The sequence below is a fragment of the Aethalodelphis obliquidens genome, unplaced genomic scaffold (assembly GCF_003676395.1).
Source record: "Aethalodelphis obliquidens isolate GAN/ISIS:26980383/991018 unplaced genomic scaffold, ASM367639v1 scaffold59, whole genome shotgun sequence".
Lineage (NCBI taxonomy): Eukaryota > Metazoa > Chordata > Mammalia > Artiodactyla > Delphinidae > Aethalodelphis > Aethalodelphis obliquidens.
The window spans coordinates 7,797,324-7,815,172 of record NW_020838003.1 but is presented as its reverse complement, the minus strand read 5'-3'; the positions used below and the strand labels follow the sequence as shown (position 1 = coordinate 7,815,172).

General features: G+C 35.4%; 1 protein-coding gene across 4 annotated transcripts in view; it reads left to right on the top strand.

Moving 5' to 3' along the window:
- Positions 1–17,849, top strand: part of ANTXR2 (ANTXR cell adhesion molecule 2) — a 212,511-nt gene that overhangs the window by 2,160 nt on the left and 192,502 nt on the right. For all 4 annotated transcript variants that reach the window (XR_003428808.1, XM_027087434.1, XM_027087435.1 and 1 more), the window contains exons 3-7: positions 1,484–1,555; positions 16,044–16,125; positions 16,616–16,723; positions 16,857–16,925; positions 17,713–17,793. Coding sequence is in view for 3 of the 4 variants with exons in the window: in XM_027087434.1 (XP_026943235.1) it covers positions 1,484–1,555; positions 16,044–16,125; positions 16,616–16,723; positions 16,857–16,925; positions 17,713–17,793 (412 nt within the window). In the remaining variant the exon portion in view is untranslated. The remainder of the gene's footprint in view (positions 1–1,483; positions 1,556–16,043; positions 16,126–16,615; positions 16,724–16,856; positions 16,926–17,712; positions 17,794–17,849) is intronic.

The following is a 17,849-nucleotide window of genomic DNA, read 5'->3' as shown; positions in this document are numbered from 1 at the left end:
ATTTAACTGTTCTATATATGCAATAAGCCTTACTAGGAAAGATTGGTTTCTCTCCTATAAAAAGCATAACTGCTATGAAATCCAGCTTACTCTCTTATTTAGAGGTAACCAGGAATTAGTGGCATCCCTATTTAAAAATAACCTTAGGACACTAGTCTTTTGAGGCTTTTTTTTTTTTCTCCTTTTTTTTTTTTTCAGAAGAAAAAATGCAATGAGCAAATGCAAGTTTATCAAGATAATGGAAAGGACATGAAAAGGAGCTGTATCATTAAATATTGCTTCTTTCAGTCTTGTTAGCCCAAATGTTTTCTGTAAAACAGGCTTGGATGATCAAAACATTTTGAAAGTCATGTTGCAAGTAACTTCAAACAATCTGTAGAGGCCTAGGCAATCCTTGCTTTTAGTTATTGGCAGCAGTAAGTTTATCCCTATAAAAATGTATGCTTGTCCATGTTTAATCATCAGTCTCCTGCTTAAGAAGCCAAGTATAACACTCATTTCTGGACAAGGTCTGAGGTAAACTTGTCTAGGAGAGAAAAATGAACAAGGCCCTATATCCTTAAATGTCAAAAAGGCAGAAGAAAGAGTTGTTTATAAATTTTCTGATTTAATCCAAGAGTGTGCAGAGTCCCATAAATTTTGATCAAAAGCAGTGGGTCATTTCAGTATATTTCCAAGAAGTGGGGCTCTTATTTGGTCTGGTTTACAAATTGGAATTCTATAATACACAGTTCTCTGGTTCAAGTTTAGTTGCTCAGTTACTAACCAACAGTGCATTGTAGAAAGTAAATAAAGGGTGACTGCTGAAGAGAATGACTTTTCAAATATGTATAACCCTTTCAGATCTTAGTAAGAGTTGCACAGAGTGTCTTCGAAACTAGAACCATTCTGTGAGATCAAGGCTTAAAGCCTAAAAGGTGTAGCTAACCAGGGCAGTTGTTGCCAACTGGAGTGTGATATTTGAGACTTGGAAAATTGAAAATGTGATTTGTTCTTCTGTTCCACATTGCCCATGACACTCTTTAAGTAATCTTACTTCAGGATAACTTCTGTATGAACTCCTTTTCATAGCTGTGGTAATTAAATCACACGGACTGCTCTCCAGCCCTAAAATTGCTAATGATGATCACTCTGAAGGGATTGGCCTCTTAGAAGGAGATGAGATAGAACATCAAAGGAAGAAGCACTTTCTACCAAAAAATTTTCCATTGGCCTACAATTCATCTTTCTAGTTAGCCTCTACCTAAACAGTCCTATGGGTCAGGGAGGAGTGCTTGAGTGCTGAGAAGCACTGACTAAATCCAAAATGACCTATGCAGTAATGTTGAGCAGAGTTAAGTGTATCTGCTTAGGGAGTTCCATTTAAAAGAAGCCTGAACCATTCAGTGAGACTGATTTTAAATGAGACTCCCTAGCTATACATCTGTATTATATCAATATTTCTTTTAAAAATGTTTTAACTGCCTCTTTTCTTATTTTGCAGCCCTCAAATGAGATTATCTTTCATTGTGTTTTCTTCTCAAGCAACCATTATTTTGCCATTAACTGGAGACAGGTTAGTGCATTATCGTTTCACTGCAGGCTTTTAGTAGAGACTAATCTTAAAGGAATGACTGATATTTCCAAGTGGTGATTCAGGCCTCTCAGTGGAATCAAGCAAGTGCACAGACAATTTCGTTCTCTTCACTAATAGAGGGAAAAGGAGGTATGAATAATATAAAAGAGCAGGTAATCTGAAAATCGATATCGTTCATATTGGCTGTGGAATGTACAATGAAACCCATGTCTCTGCCTTAGTTGTGTATTTACTACCTCCCACTTTTCCCCTCTCTGTTACTGTAAGTAGTTCTACATCTTTCATGTTTAGATGTAATATATTAATCAACCAGGAATTGGAAGAATTTTAGGGAGGAGAAAGATATGGATCCATTTGGATAATCTACTAGATTGAGCAGACGTCCTGAATCTCCAGTCTTACTCTGAGGTCCACTGATGCTGAATATGTTTACCTTTATAAAGGAACTTGCTTTCATTTTCGTGTGTGTGTGTGTGTGTGTATGTATTTTTTTTCCCCAAACCAATATCATAGTATTTTATATGACCATCTCTGTGTCATTTGGACCCATCACTGTGGCAAGTTAGAAATAGTCTTTGACATATTTTAAAGAGTGGTTCTTTCCATAGTGGGAAGGGAGATTTTCTACTTCATTTTTATGTCTACTTCATTTAACACAAAGTATGCAAGATAGTTCTTGCTCAATTCTTGTTGAATAAATGAATGGGTTAGTGTTATTTTGAAATCAAATTTCTCCAAACTGTAGTTTTAGCAAGGGAGGCTGTTGTATCTTTTTTCACATAATATGTGGATTTCTGAAAAGTTTTGTCTTTAAAGTTTTTTTTTTTTTTTTTTTCTTTAAAAATGTCAAGAGGGCTTCCCTGGTGGTGCAGTGGTTGAGATTCTGCCTACCGATGCAGGGGACACGGGTTCGTGACCCGGTCCGGGAAGATCCCACATGCCGCGGAGCGGCTGGGCCCGTGAGCCATGGCCGCTGAGCCTGCGCGTCCGGAGCCTGTGCTCTGCAACGGGAGAGGCCACAACAGTGAGAGGCCCGCATACCACAAAAAAAAAAAAAGTGTCGAGAAAGCATAATATTTAAAGGAACTCAGGGAGATAACATTTAAAATTCACATAATTGATTTGGAAAATCAATCAAACTTCTAATTTCTTTGTGCTTTAAGTTTTACTTTTCCTGGAGAGGAAATCTCTCTGTAGGTGGGGAGTCCATCTTATGACCTCAGTCTCCTCATTTATATTTCCTCTCATACATTTTTATGTGCATCTGGGTCTCATCAAGGGCCAGAGCAACAGTAGTCCCTAACAACCCATATACAACAGCTTTTTATACCCATTGATATAACAGTCCTTGCCTTCATGAAAAGAAGTTTTCTCTATTGCCCAGCTTAATTTCCAAAGAAACAACTTTTGATTCAGCCTATCCATTAGGACAAAAAAAGAACCAAGTTAACATTTATGGAGTATGTATAGAGAAAAGGATTTAGAATAATGCCAAACACACAGTAGACTCTCAGTAATTGTCAGCTGCGTACATTGTGCCAGTTTCTCTGTTAGGTACTTTACATGTGAATCCTTCAGCACTTTGATAAAGTATAGTCACAGGTCGGCAAGATTGGTATTGCATAAACGTGCATGGAAAGGGTTTAAATCATGTTCATCTCAACTAGAGATTCTTCCCTTATCATTGGTTGAATCTGATAGGGGAGAGGTTAGAATGGGATAAAGAAGCTTCTATTTCAAAAGGCAGCGTAATGTTGCACCTAAAATTTGCTGAACCCATTTACTTGCCAAATGGTCATGGACAAGTTACTTAACTTCTTTATGCCTCAGTTTTTTCCATTTATATAATGATGATGATGGTGGTGGTGATAATAATAATACCTACTTCATAATATTGCTGTAAGAATTAAAGTCAATGAATGTGGAGAATGTAGGACAGAGTCTGGCATATGTGTATTCAAGAGATGAGGGCTTTTATGTTGTTATTATTGTTATCTGCAGCTAGGCAGTATGTAGTATTTTAATGATCAGGAGGAATTATGCTTATATAAAGGGATTATTATCCTGCTTGAAAGGATTTATAATAAAATTCCAGGAGGAATTTTAATAATGCTACTTGCACTTTTTTTTTTTCCCCAACATAGTTGGCTCCTCTCGTTCTTTTTAAATAGAAATAAGTTCAGTTTTAACAAATTGCACGATTTGGCATGTTGCATTACTTTGGGGTGGCAGAATGTACACTGAGAAGGCCTGGGTTAGAGCTCCAGTTTTGCTACTTACTCATTAGAGACTTGGGGTAAATCATCTACTCAATGTGTCAGTTTTTATGTTTATAAACTGCAGACATAATCCACCATGTTTTCTTAAGAGATTTGTGAGGATCAAAAATAAGACAATGCATAGAAAAGTTTTTTGTATATCACAGAACAGTCTGCCCTAAAGGATTATTTTCTAAACCTAGTTTTTCTTTTACTAATTTTATTTAACTAAATCAATGACTTTTCAAATTTCTATGGTCCTCTATATTTGGATATAATGTCACTTTTCGTCCATTATACAATTTTAAGTGTGTAGAAACCATTCACATATTTAGATGCAAGATCACTGAACAGATGTTTCCACAACTATTGGGGATCCTTGTTTCAAGAGCCTACAAAGGGGAATTCTATGTATAAACTTTCTCGATGTCACACTAAGAGATCTGAGTGCATGGAAGATGCAAAGGTCAAATATAGCAGGTTTCACAATTTTGGTTCTATTACTTATAATTCGTCAGTACCTTGGTAAATATGAGAAGTACCTCTTTCATGTTTCTCAGAGTGTTGCTAAATATTTTCAGTAGAGATGAAGCAAGATTGGAAGACAGTAAGTCCTTGCAGTAGGGCTGTGTCTTCTGTTAGGGTTTCAGCATGAATTCGGTACTATGTAAATGCATGAATAGAATAATACACATGGGAAGAAATGATCAGTTATGCATTTTATATACTCATGATTTAAAAATATTATTATTTTGAATAATTCAGTTTGAAACACTCTCTTTTTTTCTTTTGCCCCCATGATTTTTATCTTCCATATATCTGTTAGTCCATCCATCTACCTACCTACCTACCTGCTTTGCCTGCCCTATCTGTATATGATGTATTGAGCATTGTAGACTCTGGAGGTAACACAAGGATGAATAATCTATGTGACAGTAGGGGACTGTTTGTGTACACAAACACATACACAAACACATATAGCTCAGGGCTGTATTATAGGATCAGGTAAGAGGAAAGTGCTGACTGTTGATTCAATATGGAAATATCCAACCTCTCAATATTAGAGAATTTGAATCAGGACTAATTTTAAAGGATATTCTTAGCTATTGTGTTGGGGGTAGTGAATTATGCTTAGTTCTGCTTAATGTAATCTTAATGATGTAAAAGTGAGTTAATCGAAAACATTTAGTGAACAATTATTATGTGCTAGATATTGTGCAAAATGCTTTCCATTCATTACTTCACTTAACCCTTATATCAACTCCATGTAACAGATACTGTTATCTCAACTTTATAAATGAGGAAACTGAAGCTGAGAAAGGTAATGTAACTTGTCCAAAACACACAATTAATCAGTGGTGGGCAGTATATTAGCCAGAATGGTCTCTTAAAGCGTAAAGTAGATCATGCCCCTCTTGTGCTTAAGACAATCTAATGGTTTAGGATAGAAAGCACACATTTCCCAATGGCCTAAAAGCCCTACCTGCTTGCTCACCCAAACCTTTCCTACAACATTGTATGCCATAGCTTTGTATACTGGCCCTCTTTCCATTCCCTGAAGAGACCAACCTTCTCTCTGCACTAGCAGTTTTGCTCTTTGTCTGCCCCAGATCATCCCCTGACCAGCTCATGCTTGTTATTGAGGCCTCATCTCACGCATCACCTCCTTTGAGAAGCCTTGCCTCACCATCAGGTGTAAAGAAATCTTGCCTCACCTCCCTGGTAACGTCTCACAATACTCTATTTAGTTATCACTTTTTGAAATTGTTCTGTTAATCAATTTATTTTATCTCCATAACCCTAATGTAAACTGCATGAGAGCAGAGGGGTCCTCTTTGTCTTGTTTACCTTCACCCATATATCTAACACCTAGAACAGGGCTTGGCCCACAGTAGATGCTTGTAAATATTTGTTGAATGAATTATTGAGTTGGTCTGACTCTAGAACCTGAGTTATTAACTGCTATCATATATTTTCTCTCCTTGAGAGGTGATAAATGATGACTTATAGTTGCTAATTTTCTCATTTTTATTGTTATAGATCAGTTACAAACATTTCCAACTCTCTTTTTGATATAATTGTCCCCAAATTGAAAAAGTCATATAATTGTTTGACCTGAGAATAATAATCAATTACTTAGGAAAAAATATTCCTTAGGTAAACTTGTGGGAAATTAAAGAGAAGTCGTTTGATTAAATTTATATGAAAATTTAAATAATATACACATTTCTATTATTTGAAATGATTTCTTCTAATTCCTTTAAATCTGAATTAAAAATTTACTTGTGATAAAATAGTCTTTTATAAGAGTTGGTAATTTATAAATTGGTTCATTCATTTTGCAGTGATATTTGTCAGTATCTGTAAAACTTTAGAAGTCTGTTATCAGCAATTCTACTTTTTATGACTATACCCTACTGAAATACTAGCACCAGTGTGCAAAGATAGGTATGTGCAAAATTAAATACTGCAGCATTGTTCATTATAGTGAAAATTGTAGTAAATCTAAATGCTCATCAATTGATGATACTATAATAAATTTAGACATAGAATGGGATACTATACAGTCATTCAAAGAATTGGAAAATCCATATATATCACCATGAAAATATATCTAAGATATACTAATTGAGAAAAGCAAGTTGCAGAATACTCTGTTAAAGATGATAAATCAAAACAACCCAAAAATTTACCTGTTTTTATGGTGTGTGTGTGTGTATAATAATGAATGCATGGAAAAAAGTCTGGAAGTTGAGCAACAAGTTGCTAACAACAATATTGTCTTAGCAGTGAGATTCAGGGTGGGGAGAGCCTTCATGTTTTTAATTTCCATACATCTAGGTTATTCAATTTTATTTCAATGACAATGTAATACTATTATTAAACAAATATTTAAATTAAAAATAAATGTTATTGACTTCTGTAGCCAGAGACAGCTATTTTGGAATCAAAATGGAACTCAAGGGTTGGAAAGAGTAAGCATTAGGAATAGAGCATATTCAGCTGTTAACTTGGAGGATCCTGAAGGCTCCTTGTTAAAATGAAAACACCAGGATTGGACTTTGGGTCAGAAAGACATAGGAGCTGTATACTAGCTGTGTGACTTTGGACAAGTTATTTCACCTCTTGCTGCCCAATTCGCTTGTCTGCTAAAAGGAGCTAATCATTCCTACCATATAGAAATGTTGGGGTGATAAAATGCATGCAATGCATGAGAAGGCCTAATTGATGACTGGTTGGAAAGGAGACTGAGGTTGAAATGGGATTTGGAGGTTATCATTGTACCGCACCATCACCATCGTGTGCCTGGATTCTAGCAGAAGTTTGGAGAAGTCAAGTGACTTTGCTCAAAGTGACACAGCTAAGGAGTCAGAGCCAGAATTCACACCTGGGTGTGGCTCGTGAGCGTGACTACCTAACCACTGCACTACCTCAGACTCTCTCTGTTCCCCCCTTCTCCAGTTTTCACAATTAGTCAGAATTGTCATAATTCAAAGACATATTCATCCTCTAAGTGTATTCTCTTCTCTTACAAACCAGTGACTCAGTGAGAGGAAGTGACTCTATTGTTTTTGTTTTGATTCTATTGGGGAACTAATTATTCCTGTTTAGAAAAGTCAGTTTGGGCCACACGTTTGGTAATCCTGAGAGGTCTGGGCATGGCAGCATCTTGGATTCTGGTTGTGCATATGTGAACAGTTACTTTCAGTGAAGTCCCATATCTGCTTAATGAGTGTGTTCTAGAAAATTAAATACATTGTTGCTTGTGCCTGGAAGACAGACCTGGCACACTGAGGTGGTAAAGTGCAGAGGTTGGTTTCTCATGGCCCAGTAAGGCATTGAATGGGGACATGGAGTGTAAGCATTCAAGATACAGCAGATGTGAACTTTAGATGTGATCTGTGTACCACACTTTGGCAAGCGTAGACTAAATTGGAGAAAAAATTTTCACGAACCCAGATTGTGTGGGGCATTTTTTAAGCAGATATTTTTGAATCTAGGACTTTACCTTGGATTCATTGGTCTGGAATCTGGACCACAGAGACCTTGGCATATATTGGCTTTAGAGTGACATGTTAAATAAAGAATAAGCAAGTTTTTATATAAAGTACAAGTTACTAAGATGTAACTTGGGATGTATTAGAAATGTTTGTGTCTGGAAAAATCATCTTTTACTCTTTTGAAAACTTTAAAAAATTTTTAAGTTGAGGAGCTAGTAGGGAATAATTTTTTTTTTTTTTGGCAATTTGTCCTTCCTACATACGTTGTATAGCAGTATATAATGACGCAGTTAAATAGATAGCTAGGATGGGTATAGTATTTGAATGAATGAACAAATATTCCCACATGTAATTTTTCTAATTTTGTCAGACTGATTAATATTGTGGTTTATTAATGGAAGGAGACAAAAGTAGTAGATAAATTTCATTGAGCACTTACTATGTATCAGACATTTTGCTAAATGCTTTATACGTAATAGCTCAGGTAAAGTACAATGCTAAGTGGATTCTAAATCATTTCTATAGACATGAATAACATCTTGAGAACATTATGTTTCATATTTTACTCAAGCAACTAAGTTTTACCTTCCAAGAGAAATTTAATTATGTTATGTAACTGACTAATTATAAAATTCTTGTGTATTCCTACATTTTGTTTGCAGTTTTGTTCATTTCAAGGACTAATATCTCTGGCTAATATTCTCTTGAGGATAAAGAACAGAATTGACCTATGATATAAATACCTATAGCATTTATGATTATGCAGTTATCTAAATTGGCATTTGATAGCATAGCCGCATGAAGCTTTTAGCTTTTGTGATAGATTGCTCTTCTGTGACCTCCAATGAAACACAGAATACATACAACATATATGCATACATGTGTATACATGATTATATATGTAATATGTATAATATATATAATATATGTGTATGTAAGTATTTTTTATTTAAATATTTAATTTAAAAAATCTGGGTTGGGCCTATGGCTTACTAAATTTAACCAATGGAATGCAGCAGACATGAACATGAAACTGAGCCTCCAATAACAATTTGCTCACTGCTCTTCCAGTCTTTACTGTCAGTCTTCTCAAGGTCATTTATCTTTTACCTTAGTCACAATTTCTATTTTGGTTATCTATTACTGCATAATAAACCACCCTAAAATTAGTGGTATAAATACAATTTATTGTTTCTCATGATATTGTGCATTGAATGAGCAGTTCTCATGCTTCACATGTTGTCAGCTGGGAAGCTGGAATGGCTAGAAGAGTTGAAATGACCTCACCCAGGTGGCTCGCAAGTTGGTGCTGGTGCTGGCTGTTGTCTAGGAGCTCAGCTAGGACTGCGGACTGGAGTCTCCATTCTCCTCCATGTGGCTTCTGCACATGGCTAGGTTGGGTTTCCTCCTCTGCATGGTGGTCTCAGGATAGTTAAAGTTTTTATATGGCAGCTAACTACTAAGGGTACAAAAAGGAAACTCCCATGCCTTATTAAGGCTTAGGCCTGGAGTTGGCACAGTAATCATAGAAAAGCACCCCAAAACTTAGTGGCTTAAACAACAATTTTGTTATCTCTCACAATTCTGTGAGTTGATGGCTCAAATGGAAGGTTTCTCTGTCCCATATGATGTTATCTGGTGTGCTATAGTCATAGAGGGTGGTTGTTGATTCTGAAGCACACCTAGAGCTGGAATAACTTGGTTCTCCTCCATGTGACCTCTGCATGTGGCATGGACTTCTCACAGCATGATAACTGGGTTCTGAAAGAGCATTCCAAGAGCAAGTATTATAAGATGAAGGAAGCAAAATCTCTAGTTCTCTTAAGGGCTGGACTCAGCTGTCTAAGAATATCATTGTTCTATTGCCAAGCAGTAACAGGGCTGGGCCAGATTCAAAGGGATGGGGGATAAATTCCATCTCTTGATGGGAGAGTGGACACATATAGAATGGGAAGGAATTGATGGAGGTCATATTTGGAGATTATCTACCATAGTTTATCAGGAAAGTAATAATGAAATTCCAAAGATGAATCTCTTTCAGAAATAAACAAGCCAGCTTGGAGAAAAATAAAATAAACCTTGTGTGTAACCAAAATAACAAAGTAGATTGGTAATTTTGGCACTGGTCTTTAGATTTTGGTGTAACCCATAACCTATGTCAGCAAATTTTGACTGACAGATTTTATTTACTTTTATTATTAGCCTCTCACTCTCATTTCTCTTATTCTTTTATATAAATTAAAACTGTTTATTAGTAACATTAATACTTTCTCTTTTGTTTTTATTATTTTAATATTAACATTATTTCCTTCTTGAGTTAGTTTAGAATAGATGGGCACATTTCCTTTTACCTTTGTGATTTTGAAGAGTATTATTAAATTCAAACTCTCAAAGTCTTAAGAATTAATATGTAAAAATGTGAGAATTGAAGTTTTATTCATTAGAAATGACAATTTTCCTAAAATATTTTAAAATTGTGCTATAAAAGGAATACATTTTAGGATTGTTGGTTCTCAACTGTTCAAGAGCAATACTGAATACTTGTGCATATGATTTGGAGTTTGTCTAACTTAATATAAAGTTTAAAAATTCTATGTGTTTTATGAGGGACTAGTGAGGGAAGTTCTCAAATGAGGCTCCCAACTATGACAAACAAAGCCGATAATTCCTACTTACATTCCCTTCTATGGGTAAGAGACAGGGGTACCGTGAATTGATATAGACAGTTGGTATTGATTATTGAACACCTAGGTGCCATTCAGTGTACCAACTATTTACATGTAATAGTCTCTTTAATTTTTATAACAACTCCACTACATAAGTACTATCAATATCCCCATTTTCATATGGGAGAAATGCACGCCCAGAGAAGGTACTTAACTTACCAAAGTCACAAAGTTACTAAGGCTAGTAAGTGTTAGAGCTGGGAATTAAGGTGGCCAAGGCCCCATGCTTGACCTGTGGGTTGTGTTCATGGTTTGATATGTAATGAAAGAACTGAGGGTGAGCTGGCAGATGACCTTGCTCAGTCCCTGACACGTTATGTGTTAAAAGAACAATAACTAATACCTATGTGACACTCACTTTGTACCAGACACTTTATATGCATTAACTCCTTTGATTTTCACAGTAGCCCTGTGGAGTTAGTGTTGGTGTTACCCTTGCTTAACATGAAACAACTGAAGGATGCAAAGGTTAGATAATTGGCTGGAGGTCTCTGGCTCCAGAGCCTGGAGTCTTATCTATTGTGCCATCTGTTGCCTCAAATCCAGCCTGCCACCATTTATAGGTTTTCTAGAAGAGCAACATAGCAGTGCAGAGGACAAACTGTAATGAAGAGGGTTTGTTTTGGGTACTATTCACTTCCTTTCTCCTGTCTATCTCCTCTAACAGTCCTTCTGTACAGGTGCCCACTACTTTCTGAATGCTCAAAGCTGCCAAATAACATTATATTATAAACATGATAGTAGGCATCTAATAAATCTCTACGGAATGAGTGAATGGAAAATCCATTGGGACAGCCATTCTTATTTACATTTTATGGATATGGAAAGTGAACTCCAGGAAGTTAAATAAGTGCAGATGGTTACACGGTTTATTTGTTGCAGAACCAAAGTTTCAGTTCATCTCTGATTTACTCCAATCCCTGAGTCTTCCCATCTCATTCTGTAGCTTTCCATGTAATTCCTTTCTAAGACCTTCTCCTTATTAAAACTTCAGTATAACACTTTCTTCCCTCTTTTCTCTTTTCCTTTCCCCTCCTCCTCTCTGGATCTATATCAAATATTTTCAACCCTCAGTTTACTGAACTTGCTCACCTTGGAATCAAGAAGAAAGTAAACTGAGTGAACAAAATCCTACTAACAGGGGAGTGATGAATATCAACAATAATGACCATAGTAGCTGCAGCTAACTCAGTACTTATTATGTGCTGTTTAATCATCACAATGACCCCATGGCGTGGGTATTTTCATCCTTATCTTATAGATGAGGAAATGAGATTGGGCTTGGAAATAATCCATGTTCTCTCTGGCTATAAACCATATGATTCCAGAAATTGTATTTTACAGTTTAAAAGATTATCCTAGTTACACCAAAACTCCTTTGATTGAAGAACTGACTGGAAAAATAGATAAGGAAAAGAGCATTCCAACAAAATGGAAAGGTTTTAAAATTAGATTAGATCAGAGGTTCCTAATTCTGGCTGCACATTAGAATACTATGGGGAATTTCCAAAAAATACCCTGACCCCAGCACACACCAAGTGGATTAGAATTTCTTCCATTAGAGTCCAGAAGAGATTTTTTTTAAAAGCCCTTCAGATGATCCCAGCATCCAGCTCGAGGGAGAACGACACTACATCTGTAGAGATGGGTGTAAAGGTAGCTGTGGACTAAGCATGAGTCATTCTCATATCACCGTGTAGGATCACAGCATTCACATGTGGTAGGTGCTCAGCAAATGTGTGTAGACTGATTGACTGAAACCTGGAAAGAGCTTTAAAATCTGGAAAGTTAAGATGATGCTCATTGAAAAGTTCAGGTTAAATATACAGATATATTTATAAATGTATATCTTTAGTCACAAGTAGAAGGTACTTAAAATTATGCCTTAATTGTGCTAGTTGGGCAAGTCAGAATTTTCTGCCAACCATTTTATTATGCCACTATTTATAAAATACATCTTTATTTTAGTTATGACATCATGCACACCTTCCGCAGTCCCAAGTGTTCTATGGATGGAGAAAAGCCCTTGATGTGGCACAGTGCATGGCAGTTGTGGTTTCCTTCCCTTCCCTTCTCTTGTCTTCTTGTCCTGCCTCTTCCCTTTTATCTCTTCTCTTCCCTACTCAGCAGAGAAACTTGAGAGATACTAACAGAGCTGAAAGTGTTAATTTTATAGATTAAAAAAATGAGTCACTGTGTTTTTGTCTCCACCTCCCACCCCCTGCCTCATTCTCTCTTTTCAATCAACATAGTTATAAAGTCAAGAAGAGAGTTGATTAGTCCCCTGATGTTCAGCAACAACAAACAACAACAACTGCAAAACAGTAGTTTCATATCCTATTTTATTTGTTTAAATTCTGCCTCTTTCCAAAAAGTATTTGAAGCTACACAGAATATAATAACATTGCAGAAAATTAATAACATATAAAAAGAAAATTTAAGATCTTGGAGAAGAAGGTGTAGCAATATGATAACCATATGAACTTAGCAGAATTTTCTGAATGAGTAAGAAATTTATCATGGGGTTCCTGATAGGGCAAGAAACAGTTTACATAGCTGTAGTTAGCAGAAAGGAGGAAGTATATAGTGATCACTCAGGGATGGCAAAGAAACTTCTGCTGTGTGACCTCGTAGGGGACTTTGTGTGTCTTGAGCAGCACCCTTAACGACAGCTTCACAACAAACACCAAAGTAGTTTCGATATTGCTGTTCCTCGTAGCTGAAGACATAACCCTGAAGCCATAAGACTCAGTGAGGCTGATCTTCTAAGATGATGTTGGATTGGAGCTGATCTCCTTAACATACCCATTTTTTTTCTTCTTTTATTTTTTTATCATTTTCTCCCTTGCGTTCCCTTAGAGTTTTCTTTAAGTCACAGTATAGATGGATGAGTTGTGTTTTTCACCTGCTACATAATTTTCTTTCCCCCTTAGTTTACCATTTACTAATAGAGAAATTTAGAACTTATTTTTAGTTTCTTGGGATCCTTCAAAGACCCTATCTTGTTTCGGTTTCCATTTCGCATTTGGTGACACTTGTTGATGGAGGAGAGGCTGACAGATTATGTAGTTACTCTGGAAAGTGACAGACCAGGACTCAACGTATGTTGATGTTATTGGCTATGGCCAAGGAACACTTTTCCTCTTATGGCTCTGCAGCTGTAAAAGTAATGATGCAATTCAGAGCAGCTTAGAATATTATGGTGGCAGGTATGGGTACACATAGAAAAGCAAGAGGTGCTCTGCTTCCTCCAGTGAAATGAGCCAGCAGAGACCTACCTTCCCAAACACTCTGAATCCCACATTTGGCAAGTTCTTTCAGCTTAGAGTCTTCTGCTGGTGTTGTCTGGTCCTCAGAAGTAATGATGAGCTGAATCTGAACTGAATGGAGAAGGTGATTTTCACCATGCAAAATTTGTTTGCGTAAACTTGGATTTCAGTTGTCTTTTTCATTTCTCTTTTGGCAGCAAACGTTAATGCTTGAGGACATGCTGCCACTCAGTTTTGTGAAGTACCAAATATTTAGTTTTTATCTGCATTCAGACAGAATCAGTTTTAAGTTGTTTCTGTAGATATTAAAACATAAATATTTAGATAAAACAAGTTTATAAATTATGTAATTTACTCCATCATCTGTGGAATTATAAATTTTTTTCCTATGGTAGATTGAAAAATTTATTGAACACTTACTTTGTAAAAGGCATCATAATAAGTAGTTAGCGCAGAGTTGGGGGATACATTAAAAATAATAGACGTGGTGATAGTCCACTGTAAACTTCCAGTCTAGTTAAGAAGTAAAAAAATTAAATTAAATTCATTAAATTATTTTTAAGTAGAATGTTTTTAAGAAACAGAATTATTCAATGTAGTAAAAGTTGAACATGAATATGTTTGCGGCACCTTAGAAAAAAGAGTACATTGAAGTTAGAGATAGGTTCAGAGTAGGTAGATTTTAAACCAAGGATTAAGAGACAATCAACATGGGTTGGTAGAGATGACTGAATTAGGAAGGAGGAAGATTAGGATTACACTTTGAAAGTTGTCTTGTGTTATCTGGAAACTTCTTGAGATGGAGAACTTGTCTGATAATAATTTTCATTACAATATTAAAATAGAATCAATAAGTTACTTTAAAAATGTGAATGCGGCTCTGGTGAATGACTCATTTATTTCAAGTATTGGAAACACACATTGCAGATGACAGAATAATTTTTTTTTACTATTTTTGACATTTGTTTTAATAGTGTATGATGTATACATATCATACACATATGTGTATGATATACTTATGTATGTATATACACACACAAATATATATATGTATATAAAATTTTGTGTGTGACCCCAGTAAGTTCCTTGATGTTCAGATAATATACTTTTTACAGTTAATTATTTAATCTATCATCCTCAGGAGTGTGGATGCTCTTCATGTTTTATTTAAAGCATTATACTTCAGTTTACCATATCATGACTTTTTTATTTAGAAAGATATTTTTTTGCTTCTATTTAAAGGCTAAAATTCTGAAAATAATATTTTTCAGATCTCTCCAGATCTTTTAATTTTAAAAAGAAAATTTGACTTTATTTTGGATTGTTTTTGCAACACTTGTATTTGTGTCTTAAGATTCTTGTGATTTATTTTCAAAGGGGTGTCTGGAATCTATATTTTAAAAACCTGAAAAATGAGTCTTTTACTTATACACACAAAATAGCTGTTAATATTGTAGTCATACTTTGTTTATACATATTCCATTGAGACAGCTAATTAGTCATGATGAGAAAGATTATTCTATGATTTTTCCTCTTTTTCATTTATATTGTCTCTGTCAAGAACCATTATCATCCATCCATTCATCCATCCAATCATTTATTCTTTCATTTGTTCATCGAATATGTATTAAGTACCTACAATATTCAAGAGAATGAGCTGGTGTCTGGATGGGTGGGAAGAAGCCACAGAAGTGACTAGATCATGAGACTTTGGGAGACAAATATAGGAAATGTTAATTTCCATAAGTAAGGGTTAAGTAACCGTGCCTTAGGAATTTGCAGATAACACAGAAGATTTCTGACTTGTAGGGGGGTGGGGTGAGTGCTGCAGAAATACTTTTTCACTTAAGTTGACCTACTCCATCCTTGTTTTTTTTGAATGCAGGAAAATGTTTTACTCCTCAGCATTTAGTAAAACAAATGTGATAGAAGATATCTGTTCTCAGCTCAAAATGCCTAGAATATGCCTGGCTTTTTCAAGACATTTCCCATTGTTAGTACTTTTATTTTTTATGGTTACAATACAGATATTGTTAAATACTCATTAAAATGACAAAAAGTATGAGGAGCTATCTGCCCTCAAAGCCCATGTTCTTTCCTTTCCTTCTTACTAAAGAAACTTTAGTTGCAAAACTGCCATGCTTTTTGAGAGGTGCTTATGATGATCTTTCTTCATTTTTCTTTTGTTTAATTTGATATTATATTATTTTCAGAGGCAAAATCAGTGAAGGCTTGGACAATTTAAAACGTGTTAGTCCCGTAGGAGAGACATACATCCATGAAGGACTAAAGCTAGTAAGTTCTTTTACATTTATGAGTATGGGAGAGAATGTTTTCTTACTCTGTAATGAAATAAATTATAACTCTCTAGTAAAACTCAAAGACCCCATTACATGTTTATCTTAAAATTAAAAAAAAATGCTTTTAGTTGTTCTAGGGATAAGACAGATAGAAAACATTTACCATGGTGATAAGAAAAGTTTGGTTGGCATTTTGCCTTTTATGGAATTTTCCATTTTCTCTATGGCTATATTCAGAGAACCACATTTTCTTTGTGGTTATAGTCAGCCAAGGCTAAAATCTTTATCATTTAAACCCTATACTAACTACTCTATAATGTGAATATATGTATATTTCAAATTAAAATAGTTAACACAAAATACCCTGTTTTAAAAGCCAGTTCATAATATTTTGATTTTGTCAGACTTAAAATTCAGCTTGATGGAACATGCTGGTTAAAAGTTAAGATTAACTTATGAGTTGGACAATTATTCTTCATTTTCAGGCAAATGAACAAATTGAGAAAGCAGGAGGCTTAAAAACCTCCAGTATCATAATTGCTCTGACAGATGGGAAGTTGGATGGTCTGGTGCCATCATATGCAGAGAAAGAGGTGAGTATTGAACTGAAACTGTTCTTTACACCCCAGTGTACTTTGCTGTATGTCTCTGCATGTATTAGCCTGACATTTGAATAATTCACCTCTATGTCTTCCTCTCTCTGTCCCTCTCTCATTCTCTCAACAGGCAAAAATATCCAGGTCCCTTGGGGCTAGAGTTTATTGTGTTGGTGTCCTTGACTTTGAACAAGCTCAAGTAAGTCCAGCAGATCTGCAGCCTTTAATCTAAATCACATAACTGTCTTAAGGAGAGTTTATCAGATTTTTTTCACTGATGACTTATTATGACTCAAATCAGTCATTAAAGATTTTCTATAAAAATGGCCCCATGTCTTGAGCTCTGGGTTAATAATGTCTGAATTTGACAGGCTTCATTACCTAAGCAAGCTGAAGACAAAGCTCTAATTTTCTTGAACATTTATTCCGTTTGAAGGAACTAATATTGGTAAAGCTGTTGGGTTAAAACAATATGCATACTCCTCTTCTTTAACTCAACTGACAAGATTATCATGACAAGTCTTGTTCAAATGTTTTAGTTTGAAAACTCAACTCAGGAGTTCAGGGATTTGGGAAGTCTGTGTAGGAGAAATCTTTAATAATTTTCCCTAAAGAACCAATTTTTTTTCATGAATTTTTGAGGGTTTATGTATTAAATTTATTTCCCACTCACAAAATGATTTTACATTTAAATATTTGGTTGAGTGTGACTGAGGCTCCTGTGTCTCATGACATTTACAGCTAGTAGAACTCTGAGCTGTTTTGAAATTGAAACTTGATGCCAGTGTAAAGGGGCTGTGCCTGATCTCAGTTAATTTTTTTGTGATGCATTTAGAGTAACACTAGTCCCATCACCTTCAGTTCCTGACGGTGAATTAATCCTCTGGTGTAATTTTTCAGGTGAATGTAATTGACATGTAATGAAGTGTATAAAATGTTGTATGTCTCAACCACCTCTTAATTAAAATTTCCTCCTTTTTCTAAAGCTCGAAAGAATTGCTGATTCTAAGGAACAAGTTTTCCCTGTCAAAGGTGGATTTCAAGCTCTTAAAGGAATAATTAATTCTGTGAGTATTTCTCTGGGGTCAGGAAAGGCCCGTAATTTTAGATATATTTTAAACTA